The sequence below is a fragment of the Chrysemys picta genome, chromosome 6 (genome assembly GCF_011386835.1).
Source record: "Chrysemys picta bellii isolate R12L10 chromosome 6, ASM1138683v2, whole genome shotgun sequence".
NCBI lineage: Eukaryota > Metazoa > Chordata > Testudines > Emydidae > Chrysemys > Chrysemys picta.
Genome location: NC_088796.1, coordinates 72,118,496 through 72,145,543, shown reverse-complemented (window position 1 = coordinate 72,145,543; position 27,048 = coordinate 72,118,496). Strand labels below are relative to the sequence as shown.

Here is a 27,048-nt window from a genome sequence, read left to right as displayed (position 1 = left end):
TGTAAGATGACAAGATCCCTGCTCCAAAGTTTTTGAAATGTAAATAGGTAACTTAGAAATGGAGGGGAAAGAATGGAATGCAACAAAAGAAAAAGTCCTTAGACAGATAAGACTCAGACAATCTCTTGGATCACCTGGGACATTTCCTACTGTCTACATGATCCATTTGGGGAACCCCCTTTTCTTCCATTAGGTAATGTTACCAGGCCCTGGGGCCCTGTCCTGAAAAAGCCAGCATGCCCTCTTACAAGTAGTGTTAGGGAGATGATGTACCATGACCCATCTTCAGACTCCATGGATAAAATCCTGGACCCATTTAAGTCAATGGCAAAGCTCTCAATGACTTCATATGAAGATATGATTTTACCCCAACTCTTTTTTTAAGGTTATTTAGGTCTTTTTCCAGCTCATCTCCAACACTCCCCCCTGCACCCAGTGAGCTGGAGCACACCTTCTCCCAAACTCAGTAGACACAAGAGCACTGCAGCTGGCAGTGCGCGTTCCAGTCCAGGTAGAGAGACTTCTGGAGCAGAGCTCGTGCTAGCTAAAAATAGCTGTGTGGATGTTGCAGCATTAACGGAGCACTAGCCACCTTAGCTCAAGTCCATCCTATTCCTTGGGTCTGAGTTTGAGTGGCTAGCCCAATTCTCTATCGGTACAGCAATGTCCACACAGCTATTGGTAGTGTGCAAGTGAAAGCCCTGCTAGCACAAGTTTATCTACCTGGGCTGGGAGACACTCCCCGCTGCAATGTAGCCATATCCTTCGTGTCCAGTTCTAAACTCGGAGAATATGCCTGCTTGTTTGAGATCCAGAGCTCAAGTGAAGTCCTGATTTCATGTGTTTACCTTAGAAGGGAGGTGAGTAAGAGGGGGGCATGACAAATGAGTACAAAATCATGAGCCACATAGAAGTTCCCAATTTACCTTCTCTATTCACCCTTTTCATAATACAACAAGGAGACATCAAATGGAAATGAAAGATAGCAAATTCAAAGCAATAAAATAAAGTATTCTTTCACAGTGCACAATTAGCATATAGAATTCATTGCCATAGGATAACATTGAGGACAAGAACTAAGCAGAGTTCAAAAAGATTGGACATTCATAGGGATAGTAAAAATATCCAGTGTTATCATAGGAAATATTGAAAAAATAAATAAGAGTTCTGTAAGGGGGATAAGCCCTCAAGCTTCAGGGAATAATCTAAACTCACACCACTGGGGTTAGGAGGAAACATTCTTTGGGTACAGTTTATCATATAACTGCCTAATGCAGAGTACCTTCCACTGCTTTCTGAAGCAGCTGGTGCTGGCCACCGTCGGTGACAGGATGCTAGATTAGATAGACTACTGGTCTGATCCAATATGGCATTTCCTATAAACCAGTTACCTGGAAAGGAAAGGTGTATTGAAAATCACATTTATCTTCTTAGAGATGTCCTCATTCCAGGTTCTGCACCCAGCTGAATCCCTCCTACACCATGGGACAAGTAGTCCTGCATCATCTCCACACAACCCCTTAGAAGCCTGAAAGCTACGGGTCTCATTCTCGGAGCTTTAGGAAGTAGATCTATGTTACCTAAGATTAGGAATGTGGGTGTTCTTTGTATCATTTTTAATATTGTAATATTACACTATAGTTCATTGGAAAAAACACATCCAAGCATAAAAAGAGTTTAAGCACATGGTACTGTACTTTGAACATAAAAGGGGGAAAGGAACTTGAAAACTGTTCTAATTAAATAGCTCCCCCTAGTGTGTTTAAGAAATTATGGTAGGTAGCTAAAAAAGCAACAACAACAGTAACAAAGCCTAATCAGCAGTGGGTTTCTGCATATATGTCTGCAATGTGTGCAGTTGGAGATCTGCAGATTTGGAAGGGTTGCATTGGGTTTCATACACCCTGTAATGAACCCTGCAACTTAGTTTGTGCCATGGGGACTGGAAGAGAACCAAACTCTGCAGATTCCCTTTGCCTCAACCAATGAGCACTGGAACCTTCACTTCTTATTTTAAATGTTATCAGGGGTGGGAGGATACCCTGGACTTTGTTGGGGCCCGGTGGGAGCAGTGCAATTTGTTGGCTTCCGAGAGGTGAATAACTCATTCCAGGCTCACTGAACTTTAGGAAAGAATGAGACTTGAGGTTAGTAAATGCATTGAACCTTAAACAGGGGTGGTTTTAAAGTTTGGTAGTTTTTCCTCTACACTATGACTTAGCACAAATCACAATGGTAATAAATACAAGAGTGTTTTACAGGTGCCAGGGACGCTCAGGGCCAGTTCTTCAAGTATGAGGGGCAATGTACTATTGACAGCCCTTTTAATTTTACAAAACCTTACCAAGGTGAAAGAAAGAAAGACATTATTTAGATATCAAAGTCTGATTATTAATTTCAAATCTGCTAGCCAAGATTTTGACGGGTATATAAATGGTAACTGTACTTTGACATGCTTGTCAGAGTGGCAGTAGTCAACTCAAGCAAGAAACTGTACATCTTGGTAGATTGCATGATTAAGAGAGAACTGTATGCGAAAAATAGGCTTGATCATCTTAGCTGCACTCGTACAACTGCATTGGAATGATTTATCAGATTTTTTCTGCAACCAAGTTCTATAAGCCTATGAAATCTTCAATGGGACATTTGCATGAGTAAGGACTGCAGGATCGAACTTACTGATGTCTTTCCATTTTAACACCCAAACAAAAGGAAACCTTGCTTCAGTTCTAAACTCTCATTCTGATCTCACTGACTCTGGTTAAACTGGGACCAACTCCACACAAGTCAAAGAAACTGTTATTGGTATAAAACTGTATCTAAAATCAAACCCAAGTCCATATAAACCAGGGCCGCCCGGTGTGGGGGGGGAGGTGGGGCAAGTGGGGCAATTTTCCCCAGGCCCCGCGAGCCCTGGCCAAGAATCCCTTCCCTGGCTACTCACCCGGCGGTGGTCCGGGTCTTCGGCGGCATTTCAGCAGCAGGTCCTTCAGTGCTGCCGAAGACGCAGAGCGAGTGAAGGATCCGCCACCACCGCCGCCGCAGACTCAGAGCGCCACCCGGTGAGTAGAAGCGCCACAGCGGGTGGCGCCTTTTTTTATGTCCGCTCCCCCGCTTTGCCCCAGGCCCCTTGAATCCTCTGGGCAGCCCTGATAGTCTCTAGGTATCATCAAAGGTTGCCTCTGCTAATCGTTTCAAAGCAACAGAGTTGAAGCTTGACTCAGCTATTACACAGACTGAGAGCAAGATAAAAAGGAACATGTACACCTGATTTTCTTCTTCCTTCTAGCTTTCTTTAGTTTTTCTCTCCACTTTCCATTCCTTCAACTTTATATGTCCCACCCCTCAGGGAATGAACTGCCTGTGCTGCCAAAGTTTGTCAGAATTCCTAGACAGAACATGTTCTAATCATAGAATCATAGAATATTAGGGTTGGAAGAGACCTCAGGAGATCATCTAGTCCAACCCCCTGCTCAAAGCTGGACCAACACCAACTAAATCATCCCAGCTAAGGCTTTGTCAAGCCGGGCCTTAAAAACCTCTAAGGATGGAGATTCCACCACCTCCCTAGGTAACCCATTCCAGTGCTTCACCAACCTTCTAGTGAAATAGTGTTTCCTAATATCCAACCTAGACCTCCCCCACTGCAACTTGAGACCATTGCTTCTTGTTCTGTCATCTACCACCACTGAGAACAGCCGAACTCCATCCTCTTTGGAACCCTCCTTCAGGTAGTTGAAGGCTGCTATCAAATCCCCCCTCACTCTTCTGCAGATTAAATAACCCCAGTTCCCTCAGCCTCTCCTCGTAAATCATGTGCCCCAGCCCCTTAGTCATTTTCGTTGCCCTCTGCTGGACTCTCTCCAATTTATCCACATCCCTTTTGTAGTGGAGGGTCCAAAACTGGACGCAATACTTCAGGTGTGGCCTCACCAGTGCTGAAAAGAGGGGAATAATCACTTCCCCCAATCTGTTGACAATGCTCCTACTAATACAGGCCAATATGCCATTGGCCTTCTTGGCAACAAGGGCACACTGCTTACCCATATCCAGCTTCTCATCCACTGTAATCCCCAGGTCCTTTTCTGCAGAACTGCTGCTTAGCCAGTCAGTCCCCAGCCTGTAGTGGTGCATGGGATTCTTCCTTCCTAAGTGAAGGGCTCTGCACTTATCCTTGTTGAACCTCGTCAAATTTCTTTTGGCCCAATCCTCCAATTTGTCTAGGTCACTCTGGACCCTATCCCTACCCTCTAGCATATCTACCTCTCCCCCCAGTTTAGTGTCATCTGTGAACTTGCTGAGGGTTCAATTAATCCCATCATCCAGATCATTAATAAAGATGTTGAACAAAACCGGCCCCAGGACTGACCCCTGGGGCACTCTGCTTGATACAGACTGCCAACTAGACATCGAGCCGTTGATCACTACCCATTGAGCCCAACAATCTAGCCAGCTTTCTATCCACCTTATAGTCTATTCATCCAATAATCCATACTTTTTTAACTTGCTGGCAAGAATACTATCAAAAGCTTTGCTAAAGTCAAGATATATCACATCCACTGCTTTCCCAATAGCCACAGAGCCCGTTATCTCATCATAGAAGGCAATCAGGTTGGTCAGGCATGACTTGCCCTTGGTGAATCCATGTTGATTGTTCCTGATCACCTTCCTCTCCTCCAAATGCTTCAGAATAGATTCCTTGAGGACCTGCTCCATGATTTTGCCGGGGACTGAAGTGAGGCTGACCGGTCTGTAGTTCCCTGGGTTCTCTTTCTTCCCTGTTTAAAATATGGGCACTAAATTTGCCTTTTTCCAATAATCCGGGACCTCTCCCCATCACCACGAATTTTCAAAGATAATGGCCAATAGTTCTGCAATCACATCAGCCAACTCCCTCAGCACCCTTGGATGCATTAGATCTGGACCCATGGACTTGTGCACATCCAGCTTTTCTAAATAGTCCTTAACCTGTTCTTTCACCACTGAGGGCTGCTCACCTCCTCCTCATACTGTGTTGCCCAGTGCGGCAGTGTAGTAGGTCCTAGCCGGGGCTCGACCCTTCCGGGCAGGAGGGGAGCCACACCGACTCCCTACTATGGGAACAAGCAGTCAGTTAGTCCCGAAACTCCGGCTCTTTGGTGCAGAGTCGGGGCAACCACAGTTAAAGCTCAGGCCCTTGACTGCAGGGGCTGAGCGAGCAAGCAGTTCAGAACCCAGGCCCTGGGTCAGGGCGGGGCAAACACAGTTAGCTCAGGCCCTTGTTTGCAGGGAGCTGAGTCAGCAAGCAGTTTAAAGCCCAGGCCCTGGATCAGGGCGGGGCAAACACAGGTAGCTCAGGCCCTTGTTTGCAGGGAACTGAGCGGGCAAATAGTTCAAAGCCCAGGCCCTGGATCAGGGCAGGGCAAACACAGTTAGGCTCAGGCCCTTGTTTGCAGGGGCTGAGCGAGCAAATAGTTCAGAGCCCAGGCCCTGGATCAGGGCGGGGCAAACACAGTAGGCTCAGGCCCTTGTTGCAGGGGCTGAGCGAGCAAATAGTTCAGAGCCCAGGCCCTGGATCAGGGCGGGGCAAACACAGTAGGCTCAGGCCCTTGTTGCAGGGGCTGAGCGAGCAAATAGTTCAAGTAAGGTACGCCTAGGCTTTCTGTAGCCGAGCGTTGGGTGAGGGGGAAGCCTGCCACCCGTGCGGAGGGTGGCAGGGGGGAACGCAGGCCCACCCACTCCACTGCGTTCCAGCCCGGGGCCCTAACAGCAGTTGCTGCCGCTGCTGGTCAGTGGGGTATCCAGACCGCAACACACTGACATAGGCTCACACTCAATTGCAGCCGGACCGGGGTCGGCTACCCCCGGGCTACTTCCGTGATCCCCCTCAAAGCCTACCTCATTCGTAGCGCCGGGATCGGGCCAGTCCACCTGCATGGGCTCCTCTCTGCCCGGGCTCGGCGGCAAGTCTGGTAGCTCTGCTGGGAAGTCCGGCCAATGGTCCTCAGGCGGCTCCTCTGGATAGCAGCAGGGGCGAAGGGGTTCGGGTCCAGTCTCACCCTCAGGGTTAGTGGGGTGCGGTTCCCAGGGATTCTCCCAGTAGCGGGCGTGAACGGGCTCCGGCGGCTCCTCCTCGTAGCGGGCCCGGGGTAGCTCGGGCCAGCTAGGGTCCAGGCCTCGGTCTTCTACGGTCTCCTGGCCGGGAGCTCCCGGCCGCACGTCTGCTCCCTGTGGTGGCTGGCCCCAGACTGAGCTCTGGCGGCCGGCCTTTATACTTCCTGTCCCGCCCCTTGACTTCCGGGGGGCGGGGACAGGCGGTGGTGGTCCCACCCACTCTGGTGCCTGCACGTGGGCTCCCTCTTCCGGGCAGGAGGGGAGCCACACCGACTCACTACAGGCAGTCTGGGAGCTGACCTTGTCTGTGAAGACCGAGGCAAAAAAAGCATTGAGTACTTCAGCTTTTTCCACATCATCTGTCACTATGTTGCCTCCGCCATTCAGTAAAGGTCCCACACTTTCCCTCACCTTCTTCTTGTTGCTAACATACTTTAGAAACACTTCTTGTTACCCTTCACATCCCTTGCTATCTGCAACTCCAATTGTGCCTTGGCCTTCCTGATTGCACCCCTGCATGCTCGAGCAATATTTTTATACTCCTCCCTAGTCATCTGTCCAAATCCATCTATCACTGTGCAAGAGTGGTTTGCTGTTTTGTGATGGTAGTTTAATCCTCTTCCCAGCCCCTCACAATGTCACATATACATGTGCAAAAGTTGATGTCAAGCTAATATAACAGTACAATAGAGTCTTTTTCTACTCATCAACTGAGAGCCATATTCTTACTTTCAATGCAAGACACACATCTCTGTTTAACTTGAAAATCAAGCACAGTAATGTTGACGTCACTAGGCATCACCCTAGGTAACTTGGGAGGGTGGAAGGCCACTAAGTGTCAATGAAACCTTCCTGCACTAGGCCTAAGTGAACCAAACTCTATCCTTCCATGTTTAAACTCTAATCAACCTCAAAAGCCAGGTGCAATTGGAATATGTAAGCAACCAGTTATCTGTGTGCAACCCCCTGCTCAAGCAGTAATAACGAGGCCTGCATGTTTCTGGCTGAAGGGAAAAAGGACAAGATAACGGTTTAAAGAAGTTACTAACAAGCTAGGCTTATAGATGCCAAGAATGACTTAACTGCTTAAATGTAATCGTTATTTGCTTAGTAACTATTACCAGGGACGGGAGGGGTAGAGGGAGGAATGGGGGGGGGGGAAGAAAGGGAGGGCTAGAGGGGAAAGGGAGGGGTGAGGCTTAACTGCAAAATGTATAAAAGATGAAAAACTGTTTCTGTTAGTGTGCTTGATCTGAGACGTGCCTGTCTCCTAGCACCGCTTTGGGATCCCAAATAAACTTTGTTTGCTTCTCCCCCTGGTGTGTTTATTGGTGCGAAGCACACCGGGCAACGAACCCCGCTGTTGCTTTGCCTCGGGCACTCTGTGCTGGCAACAGTAACATACTCGTTGAAGTATGCAGCTGTGTTTGATGGGGTTGGAGGTTAGTATCTGTCGTGAGAATGTTTCATGACATCACATACACAGACACACCCACACCCACACCCACACACCAAGCTGAAGAATCGAGCCTGTCATATTCTGGGACAGGGGTGGCCAACCTGAGCCTGAGAAGGAGCCAGAATTTACCAATGTACATTGCCAAAGAGCCACAGTAATATGTCAGCAGCCCCTCATCAGCTCCCCACCCCCCACTCCTCCCACCCACCAGCAGCCCCACCGATCAGCGCCTCCCCCTCCTTCCCCGCACCTCCTGATCAGCTGTTTTGTGGCATGCAGGAGGCTCTGGGGGTGAAGAGGGAGGAACGAGGGCATAGCAGGCTCAGGGAAAGGGTGGAGTGGGGGCAGGGCCTGTGACAGAGCCAGAGGTTGAGCAGTGAGCACACCCCGGCACATTGGGAAGTTGGTGCCTGTAGCTCCAGCCCTGGAGTCGATGCCTATACAAGGAGGCGCATATTAACTTCTGAAGAGCCTCATGTGGCTCCGGAGCCACAGGTTGGCCAGTCCTATTATGGGAGATAGGTTGACTGCCTGGTAAAAAATGCAAAGGCCTCACAGTATTCTGCCTCTGCAGTATACTGACCTTAGTTTTGGGAATATCACTCACTATTTGCAAAGTAAGCTACACTACGACAGAAGCATGTACAATGTTATTTTTTGTTAAATACACAATGGTTACAGATGACATGGAGGTAGAGCAAAAGGAGACAGAAAGAATCTGATAGTTGCTGTTGCATTAAACTGGAGAGGATGTGCTCTGTACTTATTTTTCATTATCTCCTCTGTGAGCATTATCAGTGACTAAGTGGCTCATTAAAGGGGAAAGTATTACAAGGAAAATGACAGTAAAACAATGCATGGAAAAGCATGTGTAATGTTTTTTTAACAGGAGAAGGGTCAGAACTGTTGAGCTTCCAAGAAAGCTGGGTTATAAAGCCCTGCCTGCTAGGAGCTTGGGAGGATAGGAATAGTTTTTTGCTGAGATGAAACCTGAAGGGTTTGTTCTTGTCTCCTTTGCAGAAGGTGGGACATGCTGTTCTTAAGCCAGGTTGGGATACCGGATATATTTTTCCTTGATCGGAAGAGGAAAGGGAGCCTTTCAATCTGGGTGGCATAGAAAGGGAAAGGAAGAGACAACAGAGAAAGAGAGAACAGAGTAGGATGTATAGGCCACGAGAAAAGGATTTTTATTTATTTATCTGTAAGCATGTCTGAGGACAGCAACTGCACAGCAAGAGAATATATATACACTGGGGAGAGAACACTACAGATCTTGGAAGCACTTAACAGAAATCAGCAAAAGAGACAATAACTTGCAAAATGCTTTATTATATAAAAAAGGAAAACAATATTTTAATATCTCCTGAGTACGAATATAATCAGAAAAGGGACAACCCCAGCATTAGTACAGTTTAGCATTTTGAGATATTTATTGACTTTCTTTTCTAGGGAGTCAGTGTTTATATAAGTAACCTATGCCTAGGTTTCGTAGCACTGAAGCTAAGCTGGGTAGTATTAGCAGTACATCCCTCCACTGGGTTCTGAGGGGTATGTTAGCAGTGTCTTTTTTATATTAACAGTAAACGTAGCATGTGGTTGCAACAGAACGGTCAGCTTACAAAGGTTTGTGCCTGCAGAATTTGCAATACACTTGCTTCAACCTTAACAGATTGGGTTCCATGGCAGAGAAAAATCTAAATACATTAACATTTACTTTATATGGGATTGAGTGTAAAAATGGAATGGCAAATCTGGATGGATAAAACTAATAATATTTTGGGTTTCTATGTCTCTGAACAAAAGGAAAGACTTCAGGATAGGAATTTAGAAAAAACAATGAAGTAGAAAATCATCATCTTCTCTCTCTCTCTCCATATATAACAAATAGGTACAGGGTAATACCCCTTTACCGGGACTCAGTGTTCTATTATTGTAAAGTCTGCCAGAACTCAACCAGATTAGCGGTATGTACATAGCTAGACTAGGCCTTGCATATATGTGTAGATTTTGTAAATTAACCATGATTATTTAGGACCCAAATGTGCCCGTGTGGTTTCTTCATATCATTTTTGTTGTGTGAAGAACAAAAGAACAAACTGTGACGGGTTGGATACCTTGGGAAGCCACCTGATGTGCTGAGACACCTGTTCTGCCAGCCTGGCCCCCCTTTAACCTGTCTTGCTGAGCCAAGCTCTTAAAACCTCCTCTAATATACATACAAGCAGAGCCACACGCAGCTGGAGATCAGCTCTGGGAAGACTCAGACTTGCTCCAGCACTCAGATGTCCAACTCCCTTGAAGTGCAGACCCAAGATACATTATGAAATTCACCCCCTCCCTCAGTGTGGGTAGAGGTGTGCACACTTCTTGCCCCCTCCCCATTTAGAAATTACAGAAACTGGGTTTAATCATAAACAAAACAAATTGTATTAATTATAAAAGGCAGATTTTAAGTGGTAAAAGGGGAGTCTTCTTTTATCTCTTAGCTTCTCTTACCTTCTGGTCTTATTATCCATCACTGTTTCACCTGACACTAAAGTGACAGGGGGCTAATTTGAATGACAGATGCTGCCCGCTGCAGAACGAGGTAGCTGGAAGCGAACAGGCTCATAGTTGCGAATGTAAAGTCCTGATTAGTGAACAGTTGGCATTTACACCGTGCAATTGCAACGCGATCTGCTGTGACTGGGATGAAAGAGAAGCAAGCTGCAGGCGGGGTTGGGGCACAGGCTGACTTGCGGGAGGAAGAGGGACCAGCATTTCAGGAGACAGCTAAGCACGTTATCACCAGAGCTGCTGCCAGCAGCACCCCAGACACCTCGCTGCGGCTGCGGATCGCCCCGCCCCCCTCATCTTTCTCCCGCCCCATTGCCCTCTGCCGCCCCGCCCCGCCCATTGTCCTTTACCGCCCCGCCCATTGCCCTCTGCCGCCCCGCCCCGCCCATTGTCCTTTACCGCCCCGCCCCGCCCATTGTCCTCTGCCGCCCCGCCCCCTCCTCCCCAAACACCACGTCGACAAACCATGGGAAGCACTTCCGGTTTGGAGGCGCGCGACCTGCGTAGCTACTTCCGGGTTCCCAGTTCGTTCGCTCCTTTCGCCACGCCACACAGACACCGGCTGCCGCCTTCTACTACATCCGGGCCCCTCGCAGTGAGTTCCCCCGCTCTGCGCCCGCTGCCCCCTCCGTGGCGCAGTCCAGCTCGCGGGCCCGTGGTCACGGTGCCGGGCTGGGCGCTAGGCCTGGTCGGTGCGGCCTCCGCTGCTCCCCTTCCTCCCCCCGCCCAGCGAGAGCCGCTCCCGGACCTGCTCCGACTCATTCTCCCCTTTGCCCCTTAGCTGCTGCTGCTGCCGCCGCCGGGTGCTGAGACCCCCTCCCCGCTGCACCGGGGAGATGCTGCTGCGGGGCTTGCTGGGCCCTGGTGCCGCGGCCTGTTCCGCGATCTCGGGGTTGCGGGGGCTGGTGCTGCTGCTGTGCCTGGCGGGCGCCGTGCGGGCCTCCGAGATCACGTTCGAGCTTCCCGACAACGCCAAGCAGTGCTTCTACGAGGAGATCGCGCAGGGCACCAAGTGCACCCTGGAGTTCCAGGTAATCCCCCGCCCAGGCCGCGCCCCAGCAGCGCTTCGATGGGGGATCGTGCAGGGCACCCTAGAGTGCCAGGTACACAGCTCCCTCGTGCACCCTCACATCTATCGTCAAGATAGCTAGCTTGGGTCAAGCTCACGTCTTGTCTCTAGGCCTGAGGCATCGTTACCCACACCTCACTAAGCCAGAGGTACCCCCAGCTTAATAGTGTTTCCCTCAGCAGATTGCACAGGGGATCAGGTGCCCCCTGGAGTTTTGGGTATTTGTTTTGTTCCCTCTAGCCAGTTAGAAACGCTTAAAACAGCCACCCAATACACTGTAACCCAGCCAGCATTGCTTCATATTTCTAGCTCAGCAATAAGTAATGCTCTGATAAAGTGATCTTGTAGGGCACCAAGTGCACCTTACTATTCCAGATAACACGGTCCTTAAATCAGCTTAATCTATACCTGTTTGCCAACACTACTTCACCCACCCGACCGGCCAGCTAGTATCCCATTTCCCTGTAAAGGCAGCTGTTCTACTGAGTTAACCCTCACCACACACGTGTTGGGCTCATCCTCACTTTCCCTGCCTTCCCTTTCACTTTGTGCAGCTGATTGGTATTTCTAATTCACGTGAAATAAACAAGGCTGTCCCTGAATTTCATTGTGATTCTGAGTTCAAACCCTAAATCCTACTTCAATATTAGATTTTGAGTGATTAAGTACTAACCAGTTGTGATTCTGGAATATTATTGCCCAATAACATGTATGCAAGGCTGTGCAATTGTTATGTGGGAGGCAAAGATGTAAAAGTGCTATGTTCTTGATCTACAGTAAAAGCATAAGTTAGTTGTAAGCTTCTTGGAAAACTTCCCCAAATGGATCCATTGTATGTATTTATGCGTACATCACCTGTGTGTATGTGTGAAACTCGCATCAGCCTTGTAAAATGGGCACTTTGCCAAAATGATGTTGCTATAACAAGATATTCCTTGAGCTTCTTAAGGATTGTAGTACTTGGAGCCTTATTCATTTAATTGTTGAGACAGTTTGCCAGCCTAATAAAAGTGAATCACTTTTAACTGTACAACATTGCACTTGTGAAAGGCATTTAACTTTCTTGTTTTATCTTGTGTTTTGAGACTTGTTGGGGAAGGTAAATTGTGGAATTAGATTGCTACACTTAATATACTTGACATTGGAAGAATTGCGTCTTTATTGGTAATGTGTATTTCACCATACACGTACAACCTGACAAAATACTTCTGTTGATAATAGAAATTTACAGATAGGAAAAGTAAGAAAAATGCTGCTTGAGAACTTGAGTCCTACCTCACTGTGTATAAAAACATGTAATAAGTGCTGCATAAAGCACATATTTACAGTTCTGATAAAACAGCCAGCTCTGATGTTCGCAAAGTTGAAGCTAAACAAAATTATGTAGCATTCATAAAGCTTTAACTTTTTTTTATATCATGGTCTACTGTCATCCACATAATGTTCCAAAACTGTGAAAGTTTAAATCAATAAAAATAGAAAAAACTGCTTAAAAATAAACATTGATATTATCCATCAAAATTATATATAAAAAGGTGAATTCTGACAAGCCTAAATAGAATACATCATAAATAATTATGAATTAATGCAGTTGCTTTTCAGTGTTTAACTTGTGCCCATGCTTTCTGGAGGAATTGTGCATCGGTGAATTCTGCCTCAAATGTCTTTCAGCTTGTTCTGCACCCATAGAAAAATCACTCTGGTGATTTTCTATTTCTATCAGTTTTGTCTTTCAAATCTAGCATTAAAACAAGTCCTAATCATTTGATACTTAGTCAAATTAGTTGTAGCTCTTTGGTAGTAATTGAATGTCCCACTTGTAGTTAAAGATTGTTGATCTAACGTGCAATTTCTGAGGCTGCTTGCATCTAAAGAAACTAAATGATTTCTTTGAATACTGACACTGAAATATTTCAGTCATCTGAATTTTGTTGAGAAGAATTTTCCACAAAAACTGGGCTTCTTCTATCCGCTATCTGAGCTATTTTAATTAGTATGAGTGGAAGTCTGTCCTAAAACATTTATCTTCAATTTGTTTAAATGTAATATCTTTAGGATAAACCTTTCAATCTGATGCACCCATTTGTATCTGAATTGTGGAAGTTGGAGATAAGACCTGTTGGGGCTAATCTATCCTCTGCAGGATTGTTGTTTTCTAGTGCTTTGTTTAATCTATTTTAAAATTTAAGTGTTGTTTCTATCTTCTCCAATCGTAGGCTTTTGAATAATCTGTTATAGACATTGCTAGTTAGATGAGCTTGTTGTCTATAGATGCACTCAAAATGTTCGTTTTAAAAGGGGGTAAAATGCTTGCTCACATTTAAATTTGTACCTCATTGTTTATCCAGATATAAATCAGTGGTTTCTAAATTCGCCAAAGGCTTTCTTTTACATTGCTTATAGGTTTGTCAATGTGATTTCAGGTGCTGTGAAAATATTTTGTTTTATATATTTTTACTTTGAGTTTCACTCAATCACATGAGGGTTTGGGATAGTTCTAAGCTTTGACTAACTTAATTCAGTGTTGGGAGAAGACACAAGCTCTGCTTGAGGGAGGCAACAGTATTCCTAAGTCTGCATTAAAATCCCCTAAATGCAACTGCAACAAAAAAATTTCTATAAAGTTGTGCTGAAATCAAACCTATCTGACTTGTTTCCACTGAAATTTAGAAACTAGGTTTACTATGAAGACTGTCTAAAACCTATAAAGAATTCTTAAATGCATAGTGTCTCTATCATAAGGATACAGCTTTTTTATTTAAACCTAGTACAGGTGTTTAGATAACTGTAATACTAAGAATAACTTTCTACTCTGTTAAAGTGCCAATAATCTTTCACACTCCACAGGTGATCACTGGAGGGCATTATGATGTTGATTGTCGGCTGGAAGATCCTGATGGCATTGTGTTGTACAAAGAGATGAAAAAACAGTATGATAGCTTTACCTTCACTGCATCTAGGAATGGAACATACAAATTCTGCTTCAGCAATGAATTTTCTACTTTCACGCACAAAACTGTATACTTCGACTTCCAGGTTGGAGAAGATCCACCTCTGTTTCCTAGTGAGAACAGAGTCACTGCACTTACCCAGGTAAAGGGCTGATTTAAAGTGACTTGATGGGAAAACAAAAGATGGAGCAGATGAGTCTATGATTTTCAAAGGAGCCTAAGGGGGTTAGGTACCTACATTGCATTGAAAGTCAATAAGACTGGGCATCTAACTTCCTCAGACTTCTTTGAAAATCCCAACCTGAGTTAACTAGGGAGTTATATTAAATCAAAGACTTAATGTTAACAATGAAATTTTGTCTGCTTAAAGTTTGGATGTAAAACTGAGCTTCTCCAAACTGGAGTAGCCATCATTAATCATAGAAGTAGAACTAAGATTTAGGGATTTACCTCCCAGTTAGCAAAGAGCAAAGTCATTCACAACAGGACATTGTTTAAGGAAATGATTAGGATGAGACGATGTTGGAGGAATACTACGTTGCAGGGTCAGGAAGGAATTCAACAGCAGACATAGTTTCTAGACATTGTTCTGGAAGAAAGTGGCAGGTAGGCAAGAGATGGCAAGGAAGCCTCTTCCACTATTTTTGTGCCTCTTTCTTATAGGCTGTGGGTCAAAGTAGAGTTTAATTGGACTTTAGTATTATATTGAATTTTGCATAATCTACTGTTTTGGCAACAGTGGTATGTGAATCTGTCTAGCCACAAGAGGTCCCTGTCTCAGCATGATTTGTGGAGATGAATGGGATTGCTGGAAAGAAATGTAGTGTGGATGAATAAAATGCACTTGAAAGGTTACAGAGTAAATATATTTAAATTCACAATATTTTAGTAATGGCAACTCCTCTTTTTATACCACCATGGTAAAATCTTGAGATTTTATACTAAAAGCTTATCTGCTTTTCCTCGACGATACTAACTGTTTAACTAAAAATAGCTACATATGATAAGACTAATAATTCTCTGAATTATTTATATCACAGACAGGTATATTTTCTTAAGGAAGCCGCATTTCAGTGCTGTGACTTCACTCATGTCTGAAAGTTGAAATGTTGGTGCTTTGAACTTTTCAAACAGTTTGTTTCTAAATTCTACCTTTCTGTAGAAACATCAAGTAGTAAAAAAAATAAAAATAGGCATTTACATTTCATGCCTCTTTTTAAGGAAAGTAAAACTGAATAAGATAATTAGGAAATGCCCAATTTAATATTTAGATTAGAAATCTGTCCAGTAAGTCAAAATTATGAGAAGCAAAGAAAAGGCTAGCAAAACAAATTAACTAACTAGACGTGAAACATGTTTTATTTTCAATGTTATAGATGTTTAGGGTTTTTTTATTTATGTACAGTAGGGCAGGAACACTGCTTCCCCATAAAAAAGGCTTCAGCTGTGTGAAGTTTTATTCTTAAACCTTAAGTCTTATTTCTGATTTTGCTTTTTACATGTCTGTCTGTGAGCCTCACTTCGTTTCTCCTAAACACAAACCTATTAAATGTGTTCAGTACATTACCCACAGACACTTTGTGTGCTGCCAACTGGCAGCAAACTCACTCCAAAACTGCTATTTAGGTGAGTGTGCTCACCATTTCAGTACTTTGGAACCAAGGATATAAACACCATCCCCTAGCTATCTTTCTACTGGCCTGAGTGGACTCAAAGATCTCTCTTCCAGTGCATTTCACAGTCTTTGCTGTTGTCAAATGAATGTAGGAACTTGAGGACTCCTGAGTTCAGTTCCAGGTTTTGTAGGGGAGTTTTCTCTAGTAATTAGAGCTGTCTGTCTCTCTGTCCCTCTTCTGCTCCTATCTACCCTGCCTCTTCCTGGTTCCTGTCCCCCACCCTCTCTCTCTCTTTTTCCCTACTCTCTGGCTCCTGCAACTCCCTCTCCTGCTGACCCATCTAATGCTGCTATGCTCTTTCTCTCCTCATCCCTGTGTGTTCCAGTGTGGTTGCTTCCTCAATGTTGCCTGGGCACCAGCAGTGGGAGTATTGAGAACACTCGGTTCTTGTCCTGCACCATAGTGTCCCTTTGCTGCCAGAAGGAGCAACTACAGGGGAAGTCCTATTCAGTGCAGGCAGACTCTTCAGAGAATTTAGGGAACTGAGCATGTATGAATTGCGACTTTTCTAAGTGCATGGCCAACTTGGACAAACTTTCACAGGAATGGCAAAAGGCATATCTCTGATACCCAGGTGGCCCCTATCAAATATTAAGTCCCTGCTTCAAAGGCTCGAGGGTTTCTCAACAAATCACTGAAATATTTTTTTTTGTAATATGGGCAAAACAGTGTATGTTTCCCTAATCTTGTTCTCTGAAATGGAGAACCATTTTAGCTGAAACAAAACAAAAAACCTGAGGCAGACACTTGGCGTAGAACATTTCAGCCTGAACAGTTAGTTTGGCCAAGTTCTAAGTAGCTGAAAATGGGGCCATATAATGGGAAATGTAAGGCAACTTTAATAATATATTTATGTGGTTGAGGGGGGAAATATTTAGTATATTGGTTAATGTGGGTTAGATGTGACAGAGCTTAAAAGCATATGAGTTGAGAGAATAAACATACTTGCATCTAAAATTACAGAAGTCCTGGCTATATATGCTCAGATACAGCACAAAAATAGAATTCTTCCAATGCTTTTCTAATTCAGAAATATTTTTTTTGTCTAGATGGAGTCTGCTTGTGTTTCAATTCATGAAGCTTTGAAGTCTGTTATCGATTATCAGACTCACTTCCGCTTGAGAGAAGCACAAGGTCGCAGCAGAGCAGAAGATCTAAACACCAGAGTAGCCTATTGGTCAATAGGGGAAGCCATCATTCTTCTAGTAGTTAGTATTGGGCAGGTATTTCTCCTGAAAAGCTTCTTTTCCGATAAAAGAACCACCACAACCCGTGTTGGATCATAACCAGTAGTGAAATGATGCTTCAGATCCACTGTACACTGTTCATCTGTAAACTTACTGTTCTCCAATTAATTGTAGATACAAAAGAACTAAAGATAGGCAACAGTTTTAATACCATTTTACCCCTTCCCATTCATTAAAAATTACAAAAAGTAGTCAAAGTGAAAGGGACACCTTTTTATTTGAAATATTTGGAAAAGTTGAGAACTTACTATTTGGTGTTTGTGTTAAGCATCCAGCAGTGATCTGTTTTTCCTTTATTTGTATTCACTGATTAATCTGTGGTATGCTTTGAAAAAAACCCCAAATAGTTGATATGGAAGACAGTACATGGGAAAAATTGATGATATTTTAGCTTTTCAGCCTGAAGGTGTTGGATTAAAACCAAAAGCAAATGTGATGAACTGTAGTCACAAAGCATTGAACTGCATTGTTTTGATTTGCTCTGAAAAATCCAATCCATATATCTTTCTTTGCTGTAAAACTTGCAAGTTAACACTACATCATGGCACAAATACTGTTCTTCTATAGAATGGTAAGTCTCCACCTTTCACACTTGTTAAGTTTTATTTTTAAACAAACTTGTTTAAAAAAAAAAAACATTCTTCCTATATTAAAATATAATGAATTTCCTGTTTTACAATATTTTTTTTTTTATTGAACAAATTGTAAACTGAGACTACTCAGGAAACCAATTTTCTATACTTTATTAAAATCAAAATTTCCAAGGCTTTTTTTTTTTAAATAAAATGCAATAAGATAAGGAGAATCCTGTAACTTTGTCACTGAAGTTGTGTAGTGTCTGTAGTCAGGTATGCTGCTGTGGCTCTTCAAAATTAGGCAACAGAGGTAAACTGGCTTGTTAGGTAGCACAGCACTGACACTGGACATGGTTGTATGACATCTGTGTGAGGCACATACGAAGCTTTCTAGTAAATCATTATCCAGTCCAATTTGTTATTTATACTGCATTGTATCTCCATGGTTGTGATGCATTGATACATTGTTGCCTTGTGCATCTAACTGCCACTTCTGGTTTGCTAGTGGTCATGCAATGTTTCAAAAGTTTCAGGGTGTCTTTTTTGGTAGGTTTGCAGTCTACATTGTTATCATTGCTTGTGTTTTTAATAGATGCTGTATTGTGTACTCTGAAAAGTCTTGTTTTATTAGAACATGGAAGTTGGCAAACGTACATAAATTGTTTGAATGAAGGTATTCAAAATAAGGTTAAAAGCTAGTACAGACTAGTCGGAAAGGACAAAGGTAATCTTACCAGTTCTCAAGTGCACAGGAGAAACAACTAACCTAAAAACACAAGAAAATGTAGGGTTTTCACTGATTTTCCTCTTAATTCAAAAGAGGTTGTTAACTTAAACTGTTAAGCTAGCGCGCAGTAAAAGGAGTGTAATTCTGATTTATTGCCAGTGTTGATCATACTTGGGCACATGGCAAAAAACTCAGGGGCATCAACTTAAAACAATTTAAAATGCAGTGGTTGTAATAAAAGGAGGTTCTAGATTTATTCTTACTGTGATTAAATCAATTCCCTGTAGTCTGGGACATCCAAGAAGAATTTGAGCTAATTCCTATTTTAGGGGTCACTGAGGTTGGTAGGTGAAAAACAGGATCTTAGTTTAAGGAATCTAGTTGATATTCTCAGACCTTGTATTGAATTTTTTTAAAGCACCTACAACTTCCTTTATTTGGAGGGGTAAAAACAATGCCAGTGCCTGGTTACAACTTTGCAAAAATAAACTAGTGCACAGACTCTTTTCCTGAATGCCACAAGCCTGTGCCTGCATGTGATACTCTTCCCTGAATGTGCTTGGCTGCTTTATTCTTGTGTGGCAACAAGCTGATCTTCTGCAGGATTCTTACAAACTTAATTACATGCAGTAATAAAGCAAATGGGTTCAGTTAGGGCACGTGTTGCACGTTTGCCATTATAACCATTTGATGAAAATGTGATCTAATTTTGGCAGTATCCCATTGTAATCTTCTGAAGCTTGAACTATCACTTGTAAGTAGATCAGTTAATGAGTAGCTTTAATGGCAATGAAAACATTTGTTTTAAAGATGTGAAATAATTTTTTTTCTACATCAGTTGCTTCGTGTTACTGTCAAAATTGCTAAATGGTGTAGGCCAAATATTGGTTTATATCGTCACAGATTCTCTCTCTCTCTCTCTCTCTCGGTTTCTTTCGTGTCTTTTTATTTTTTCCTGTTTGAATGTGTAAAGTGGAACTGTATAGCTCAGTATACCTCCCACTACAGAGGTCTTGTGGAATTGACTGTTAAATTGAAGTTGGGTATTCAAACCAATCGTCCTGTATCTTGCTGCATATTATGCAGCAATAGCTTAAAAAAAAGCCTTTATTTTTCTGTTCTAAAAACATGGCACAAAACCACATGTTTAAACATAGCTGTATATATTTTTTAGGATAAGTGACTGAATAAAATTAATAGGATATAATAGACGCATGCTAACAAATCAACAGTGGGTGAAAAAACATTTTAAGGTGTGTGACAATTGAAGCTTCATCCTTTTTATATTAAGGACATGGTTCAAATAAGAGGTGTATGGTACACAGCTAAATCACCCAGTGTTTGATAAAATACAATTTTATGTACTGCAAAAGACACCCGTTTTTTTTACTATTCTTTGGATGTTTATGTTTACGGAATCTCTTCTTTTTGTGTGGCCTGAAATGTCAATTCCTGTTTTAGTTTGAAAACATTTGTTAGTTTGAATAAGACAAAAGGCAGACCCTGTGAATATTGTATGGGAAAATAAAAATTAATATATGAACGTGGTCTGAATGGATTTTTATTTTGAGACTGGATGGGAAAGGAGCTTTCTCAAAAGAAAACAAGTGAGATTGAGCCAGTTAACCTATATTTTAGAATAAGTATTTTTTAAAGTACTTATCCATTCATTAATTTATTAGATGCCACTTGATTGCTTGTTATCCACATTTATTTAAATTTGAGATTGGATTACTGCAAGGCACTCCATATGAGGCTATACTTTAAGACAATTTAGAGACTTGAGTTAGTGCAATACGGTTGCTTGCTTGTTAAGCAATGCATCATGAGTGCACTGTACCAGTGCTTTGTAACCTGCACCTATTGGATTGAGTGGAGTTTAAGGTGTAGTTTTGTCTTACAAAGAGACTTCCCTTTTTGTGATACTGCCACAAGTATGAGGTTTAGAGAATAGTATAGTTATCTAAATGTAATTATCTAGTTATATATTTAATCTGTACATATCAAAGGGGATCTAGGGGTTATAGTGGGTCACAAATTGAATGAGATAACAATGTGATGCTGTTACGAAACATGTCATTCTGGGAAGTTTTAACAGGAGTGTCTTGTATAAGGAAATAGGTAATTGTTTAGAAAATGACACACGAAGAAAGGTTGAAAGAATTGGGCATGTTTAGTCTAGAGAAGAGAAGGCTGAGAGGGGACAACAGTCTTTAAAATATATAATAGGCTCTTATAAAGAGGATGGCAATCAGTTGTTCATCTTCACCAAGGGTAGGACAAGAAGTAAAGGACTTAGTTTGCAGAAAGGGTGAGATTTAGGTTAGATATTTTTTAAAAAATTAACTATAAGGATAGTTAAGCACTGCAACAGGTAACCTAGGGGGGTTTGTGAGTCCCTATCATTGGTGATTTTTAAGAACCAGATAGACAAACATCTGTCAGGGATGGTCTAGGTACACGTAATCTTGTCTCAGTGGAGCCATGGGGAAAGGAAGGACTAACTAGGTGACTCTCTAGATCCCTTTCAGCCCTACATGTCTGTGTCTAAGGCTTTGTCTACCCTGGAACCTGAATGACAAATGTTTTGTCGTTCAGGAGTGTGAAAAAAACACCCCCATACGACACACATTTTGCTGACAAAAAGCACCGGTGTGAACAGAGCTCTTCTGCTGACAAAACTACTGCCGCTCACTGGGAGTGAAAGTTTTTTGTTGGCGGGAGAACTCTCCTGCTGACAAACAGCGGCTATACTGTGCGCCTTTTAGTGGCACAGCTGTAGCGGCACAGCTGTGTCGCTAAAAGTTGTGTAGGGTAGACATAGCCTAAGTGCCTAAGGCTGTAGGATAAGAATTCTTACAAATTTGCTTTTCTTATACAGTACGTGGAGTTCTGATTATTATACCAAACTGCTGCTAAGAAGATAAATATTTAGTAAATGAAGCAAATCAAAAATACTTTGAAAACTATTCTATTCAGCATTTTATGTTACCAATCCCCTTGGTATGTGGGCACCTTCCAGAATTGTGTTTAAAAATAAATAATTTATGCCCTTCCATTTCTTCTTCTTCCCCATCTATATAGTATTCTTTATTGGTTTTTATACTGTGCTCATTACCACCATATCCCTTTAGGAGTTTGTTACATATTTTTGTCCAGCAAGTAATTAGTTGAAATGCTTTTAGGGAAAAGCAAGATTCAAGAGGTGGTTTGTGGTCATCCTTTGTTCATGGAATGAATTCCACAGACTCAACCCAGCTGTCAAGAAAGTTGTTTCCTGTATCCTAAGTGTTGGCTTTGAGATAGGACCAATGGAATCATCTAAGGAGACGAGTTGGTAGTAGGGTGAGGTAGCTCTTTGGTCCCTGTCTGTTGAAGTTGTTGAAGGACCGAGACATTAAACTTAACCTGATGTTGAATAAGGGAGTTATTACAATAGTAGCATATATGAGTAATAAATCTTCAATGTTGTATGCTGCTGAAAGTGTGAAGCTGCTCTTTTCCTGCACCAGTTAGTCTTTTCAGAGCCAGTGCTTCAGTCCAAGGCATTGCAGTAATCCCATCTGGAGGTAAAAAATGGTATCTGTGATCAGTCAGGTTGTTGGAAAGGATGGGATGAAGTCTAACAAACTGATGCTATGACTCCGTCAGGAATCTAAGACCGACTGCCTGGATAATTTGGAGAGAGCAGGGTAGTAGCCATCTCTTCACTATTTCATTATGCCTACCTGCTTTTTTAACTAGCAGTTTGCTTAGGAATGGAGGATTTGACCCTAGGTGATAGCTAGCAAATTCCAGTGCAACCAGTGAAGGATTGGCGAGTTCAGAGTGCTCAGTAACAAGGAATGCTGAATTCCTTCTCTGGAGGTGGGGTTCACTTAGAGAAGGAGGTCCTATTTATTCTTGACTCACTAAATTTCACCTGCCTTTTTGGTGCCCATTCCTTGGTAACTCTTTACAGTCAGCTTTAGACTTAACTGTCTTGAATAATTGTCATCTGCAAACAAAGCCACCTCACTGTTTACTCCTTTTTCTAGATCATTTATGAAGATGTTGAACAGCACTGATCCCAGTACAGATCCTTGGGGGACACTATTTACCTCTCTTCATTCTGAAAACTGACCATTTATTTCTACCCTTTGTTTCCTATCTTTTAACCAGTTACTGATCCAGGAGACCTTCTTTCTTATCCCACAACTTCTTACTTGCTTAAGAGCCTTGGTTAGGGATCTTGTCAAAGGCTTTCTGGAAGTCCAAGTTCACTACATAAGAACAGCCATACTGGGTCAGACCAAAGGTCCATCTAGCCCAGTATCTTGTCTTCCGACAGTGGCCAATGCCAGGTGCCCCAGAGGGAATGAAAAGAACAGGTAATCATCAAGTGATCCATCCCCTGTTGCCCATTCCCAGCTTCTGGCAAACAGAGGCTAGGGACACTATCCCTGCCCATCCTGGCTGATAGCCATTGATGGACCTATCCTCCATGAACTTACTTGGTTCTTTATTGAACCCTGTTATAGTCTTGGCCTTCACAACATCATGCTGTATCAGTTGGATCACCTTGTCCATATAGTTGTTGATCCCCTCAGAAAATTCTAAGAGATTGGTGAGGCATGATTTCCCTTTACAAAACCTATGTTGACTCTTCCCCAACAAATCGTGTTCATCTATGGTGATACTGTTCTTGATGATAGTTTCAACAAATTTGCCTGATACTAGTTAGGCTTACTGGCCTGTAATTGCTGGGAGCACCTTTGGAGTCTTTTTATTAAAAAAATAGGTGTCACATTGGCTATTCCCCATCATCTGGTACAGAAGCTGATTTAAGTGATAGGTTACATACCAGGTTAGTAGTTCTGCAATTTCATATTTGTTCCATCAGAATTCTTGGATGAATATCATCTGTCCTAGTGACTTATTACTGTTTAATTTATCAATTTGTTCCAAATCTCCTCCATTCACAACTTGGTCTGGGACAGTTTCTCAGATGTGTCCTCTTAAAAAGAATGGCTCAGGTGTGGGAATCTCCCCCTCATACTCTGCAGATGCAAAGAATTCATTTAGCTTCTCTGCAATGGCCTTGTCTTCCTTAAGTGCTCTTTTTGCACCTTGATGGTCCAAGGGGGCCCCACTGATTGTTTGGCAGGCTTCCTGCTTCTGATGTAATTAAAAAATATTTGCTGTTAGTTTTTGTATTTTGCTAGTTGCTCTTCAAATTCTTTTTTGGCCTGCCTAGTTTTACTTGACTTGCCAGAGTTTGTTCCTTTCTATTTTCCTCAATAAGATTTGACCTCCAGTTCTTAAAAGGTGTCATTTTGTGTCTAACCACCATTTTTATTCTGTTTAGCCGTCGTAGCATTGTTTTTTTATTTATACATATAGTTTGAGCTCCCATTATGGTGTTTTTAAAAAGTTTCCATGCAGCATGTGGACATTTCACTCTTGTGAGTTTTCCTTTTAATTTCCATTTTAACTAGCTTTCTCATTTTTGTGTCACTCCCTTTTTGAAGTTAAATGCTACTGTGGTGGGTTACTTTGGTATTTCCCCACTCCAAAGATGTTAAATTTAATTTAGGGCCTTTGAGTTAATTGCAGTTAACTTAACTCAAAAATATTAATCTCTATTTAAAAAATTAATCGGGATTAATCGCAATTTTAATCACACTGTTAAGCAGCAGAATACCAATTGAAATTTATTAAATATTTTGGATGTTTTTTCTACATTTTCAAATGTATTGATTTGAATTACAACAAAGAATACAAAGTATACAGTGCTCACTTTATATTTTTATTACAAATATTTGCACTGTAAAAATGATAAAAGAAATAGTATTTTTCAATTCACCTCATACAAGTACCATGCAATCTCTTTATTGTGAAAGCGCAACTTATAAATGTAGATTTTTTTTGTAACATAACTGCACAAAAAACCAAAACAATGTAAAACTTTAGAGCCTACAAGTCCACTCAGTCCTACTTCTTGTGCAGCCAATTGCTAAGACAAACCAGTTTTACATTTATGGAAGATAATGCTGCCTACTTCTTATTTACAATGTCACCTGAAAGTGAGAACAGACATTCGCATGGGACTTGTGTAGCCAGCACTGCAAAATATTTACATGCCTAGGGTGACTAGATGTCCCGATTTTATAGGGACAGTCCCAATTTTTGGGTCTTTTTCTTATATAGGTTCCTATTACCCCCCACTCCCTGTCCTGATTTTTTCATATTTGCTGTCTGGTCACCCCTATATGTGCCAGATATGCTGAACATCCGTATCTCCTTCATGCTTTGGCTACCATTCCAGAGGACATGCTTCCATGCTGATGACACTCATTAAACTGCTCTGTTTTACCCACATTCTGCTATATATTTCATATTATAGCAGTCTCGGATGGTGATCCACCATGTTGTTCATTTTAAGAACACTTTCACTGCAGTTTTGAGAAAACGCAAAGAAGGTACCAATGTGAGATTTTTAAAGATAGCTACAGCACTTGACTCAAGATTTAAGAATCTAAAATGCCTTCCAAAATCTGAGAGGGACGGGGTGTGATACATGCTTTCAGAAGTCTTAAAAGAGCAACACTGATGCGGAAACTATAGAACCCAACCACCAAAAAAAGAAAATCAGCCTTCTGTTGGTGACATCTGACTCAGATGATGAAAATGAACATGCATTGGTCTGCACTGCTTTGGATCATTAGTGAGCAGAACCCATCATCAGCATGGACACATGTCCCCTGGAATGGTGGTTGCAGCATGAAGGGACATATGAATCTTTAGCGCATCTGGCACTAATATCTTGCAAATAAAGTAAATGTAACTATCTTGCAATGCTGGCTACAACAGTGCCATGTGAACGCCTGTTCTCACTTTCAGGTGACGTAAACAAGAAGCAGGCAGCATTATCTCCTGCAAATGTAAACAAACTTTTGTCTGAGCGATTGGCTGAACAAGGAGGAGGACTGAATGGTCCTGTAGGCTCTAAAGTTTTACACTGTTTTATTTTTGAATGCAGTTATTTTTTGTAGATAATTCTACATTTGTAAGTTCAACTTTCATGGTAGAGATTGCACTACAGTACTTGTACTAAGTGAATTGAAAATTACTATTTTTTACAGTGCAAATATTTATAATGAAAATAAATATAAAGCGAACACTGTACACTTTGTATTCTGTGTTGTAATTGAAATAAATATATTTGAAAACATGGAAAACATCCAAAATATTTATATAAATGGTATTCTATTGTTTAACTGCGTGATTAATCATGATTAATTTTTTTATTGCTTGACAGCCCTAATTTAATTACATTATGGTAGCTATTACTGAGTGGTTCAGTAATAATTCACCTCTTGAACCAGATCCAGTGTTCCACTTTGGACTAAATCAAGAACTGTCTCTCTCCTAAAGGATTCCAGGACTAGCCGTTGTAGCTGAGGCTAGGCCATGTAATTCACACTTGGAGGGAGGCCTCATTTCTTGGAGGATAGAATTAGGGAGGTAAACAGATGATTAGGCTGAAAACAGAACATTTGTGCTAAACAAGGAAAGTAAATATGGCAGTAGGCTAAAAAGACCAAATGTCTGAGCCAGCTAAGATAAGAGGGAGAACATCCAGTTCACCATTTACTCACAATGGACAAAATAAGTTAGGAATGTAGATAAGAGGTAAAGAGTAAATTGAGCATGTTGCCCAGGGATTAGTTCCTGCAAAGTAACCATGCCAATCCAAAAACATGATGCAATATGTAGTAAAATGCAATGTAATGTGTAAATACATATAATGGAAGAGGTTTGCTGTGTAACTTTGGATGTGTGGTATGTCCCATACCCACCCCGTATGCTGGAGTCTGCTCAACTCAAGTGTAGCTTTGCTGTATGCCAAATAAAGGAACCTGAGTGACTAAATGTGCAGTCTGAGTTTTTTGGATCCCAGAACTGGACAAGGTGTTCTAGATAAGCTGAGTGGAAAAGATCTCAGAGGGGATCCCAACAGTTGCTCCAAGAAGCAGTCATTCATGGTTTGAAAATTCAGAAATTTTCTGTCTGCATGCTGTCCAGAGGTGGCTTGTTCCCAGAATATATGGGGCTAGTTGAAATCCCCCATTATTATTGGATTTTTTTGTAGCCTCTAATCTCCCTGACCATTTCATAGTCTGTCATCATCCAGGGCAGGTGGTCAGTAGTATGTTTCTACTTTTATTATTCAAGCATGGCATTTCTATCCATAGAGATACCATGGTACTGTTTGATTCATTTAGGATTTTTACTGATTTGTTTTATGCTTTCTTTCACCTAGAGTGCCACTCCTCCACCAGTATAACATTATGGGCCATAAAGCTTGGGTAGAGGAACCCTTGCCTAACAATGAATATGGAGAGGCAGGCACCCAAGAATACAATCCATAAAGCTAACATGCTAAGAGGAGAGCTGCCTAAATTAGCCCATGGGAGGTGCTGATAATACAGCTGTCCTAAGCCCCACCACTCTCTGAGATAAGTGCCTTGGTCTGCTAGAGATCCATCAACTGGGGGAGAAGGTATTTGAGCAGGCCTAGTACCCCCTGGGTGAGTACCCTAACCACTAGGCTATAGAATCATTCTTTGTCTGCCCCATTAATATTTCAACTTGATCTGAGAGATGCCGCATCCCCATTCAAATGCCTCTTCATTAGGCAAAGGGGGTTTTG

General features: G+C 42.2%; 2 protein-coding genes across 2 annotated transcripts in view; both read left to right on the top strand.

The window, feature by feature from the left end:
- Positions 1 to 10,546: 10,546 nt before the first annotated feature.
- Positions 10,547 to 19,896, top strand: TMED7 (transmembrane p24 trafficking protein 7). The gene is made up of 4 exons (XM_005300133.4): positions 10,547 to 10,703; positions 10,890 to 11,139; positions 14,025 to 14,270; positions 16,854 to 19,896. Exons 2-4 carry the CDS (start codon positions 10,945 to 10,947, stop codon positions 17,088 to 17,090), a joined length of 678 nt encoding a protein of 225 aa, XP_005300190.2. The 5' UTR covers positions 10,547 to 10,703; positions 10,890 to 10,944; the 3' UTR covers positions 17,091 to 19,896.
- TICAM2 (TIR domain containing adaptor molecule 2) overlaps positions 14,131 to 27,048 on the top strand; it is a 25,659-nt gene continuing 12,741 nt past the window's right edge. Inside the window, exon 1 of the mRNA XM_065550341.1 lies at positions 14,131 to 14,270. The gene's annotated coding sequence lies outside the window, so the exon portion shown is untranslated. The remainder of the gene's footprint in view (positions 14,271 to 27,048) is intronic.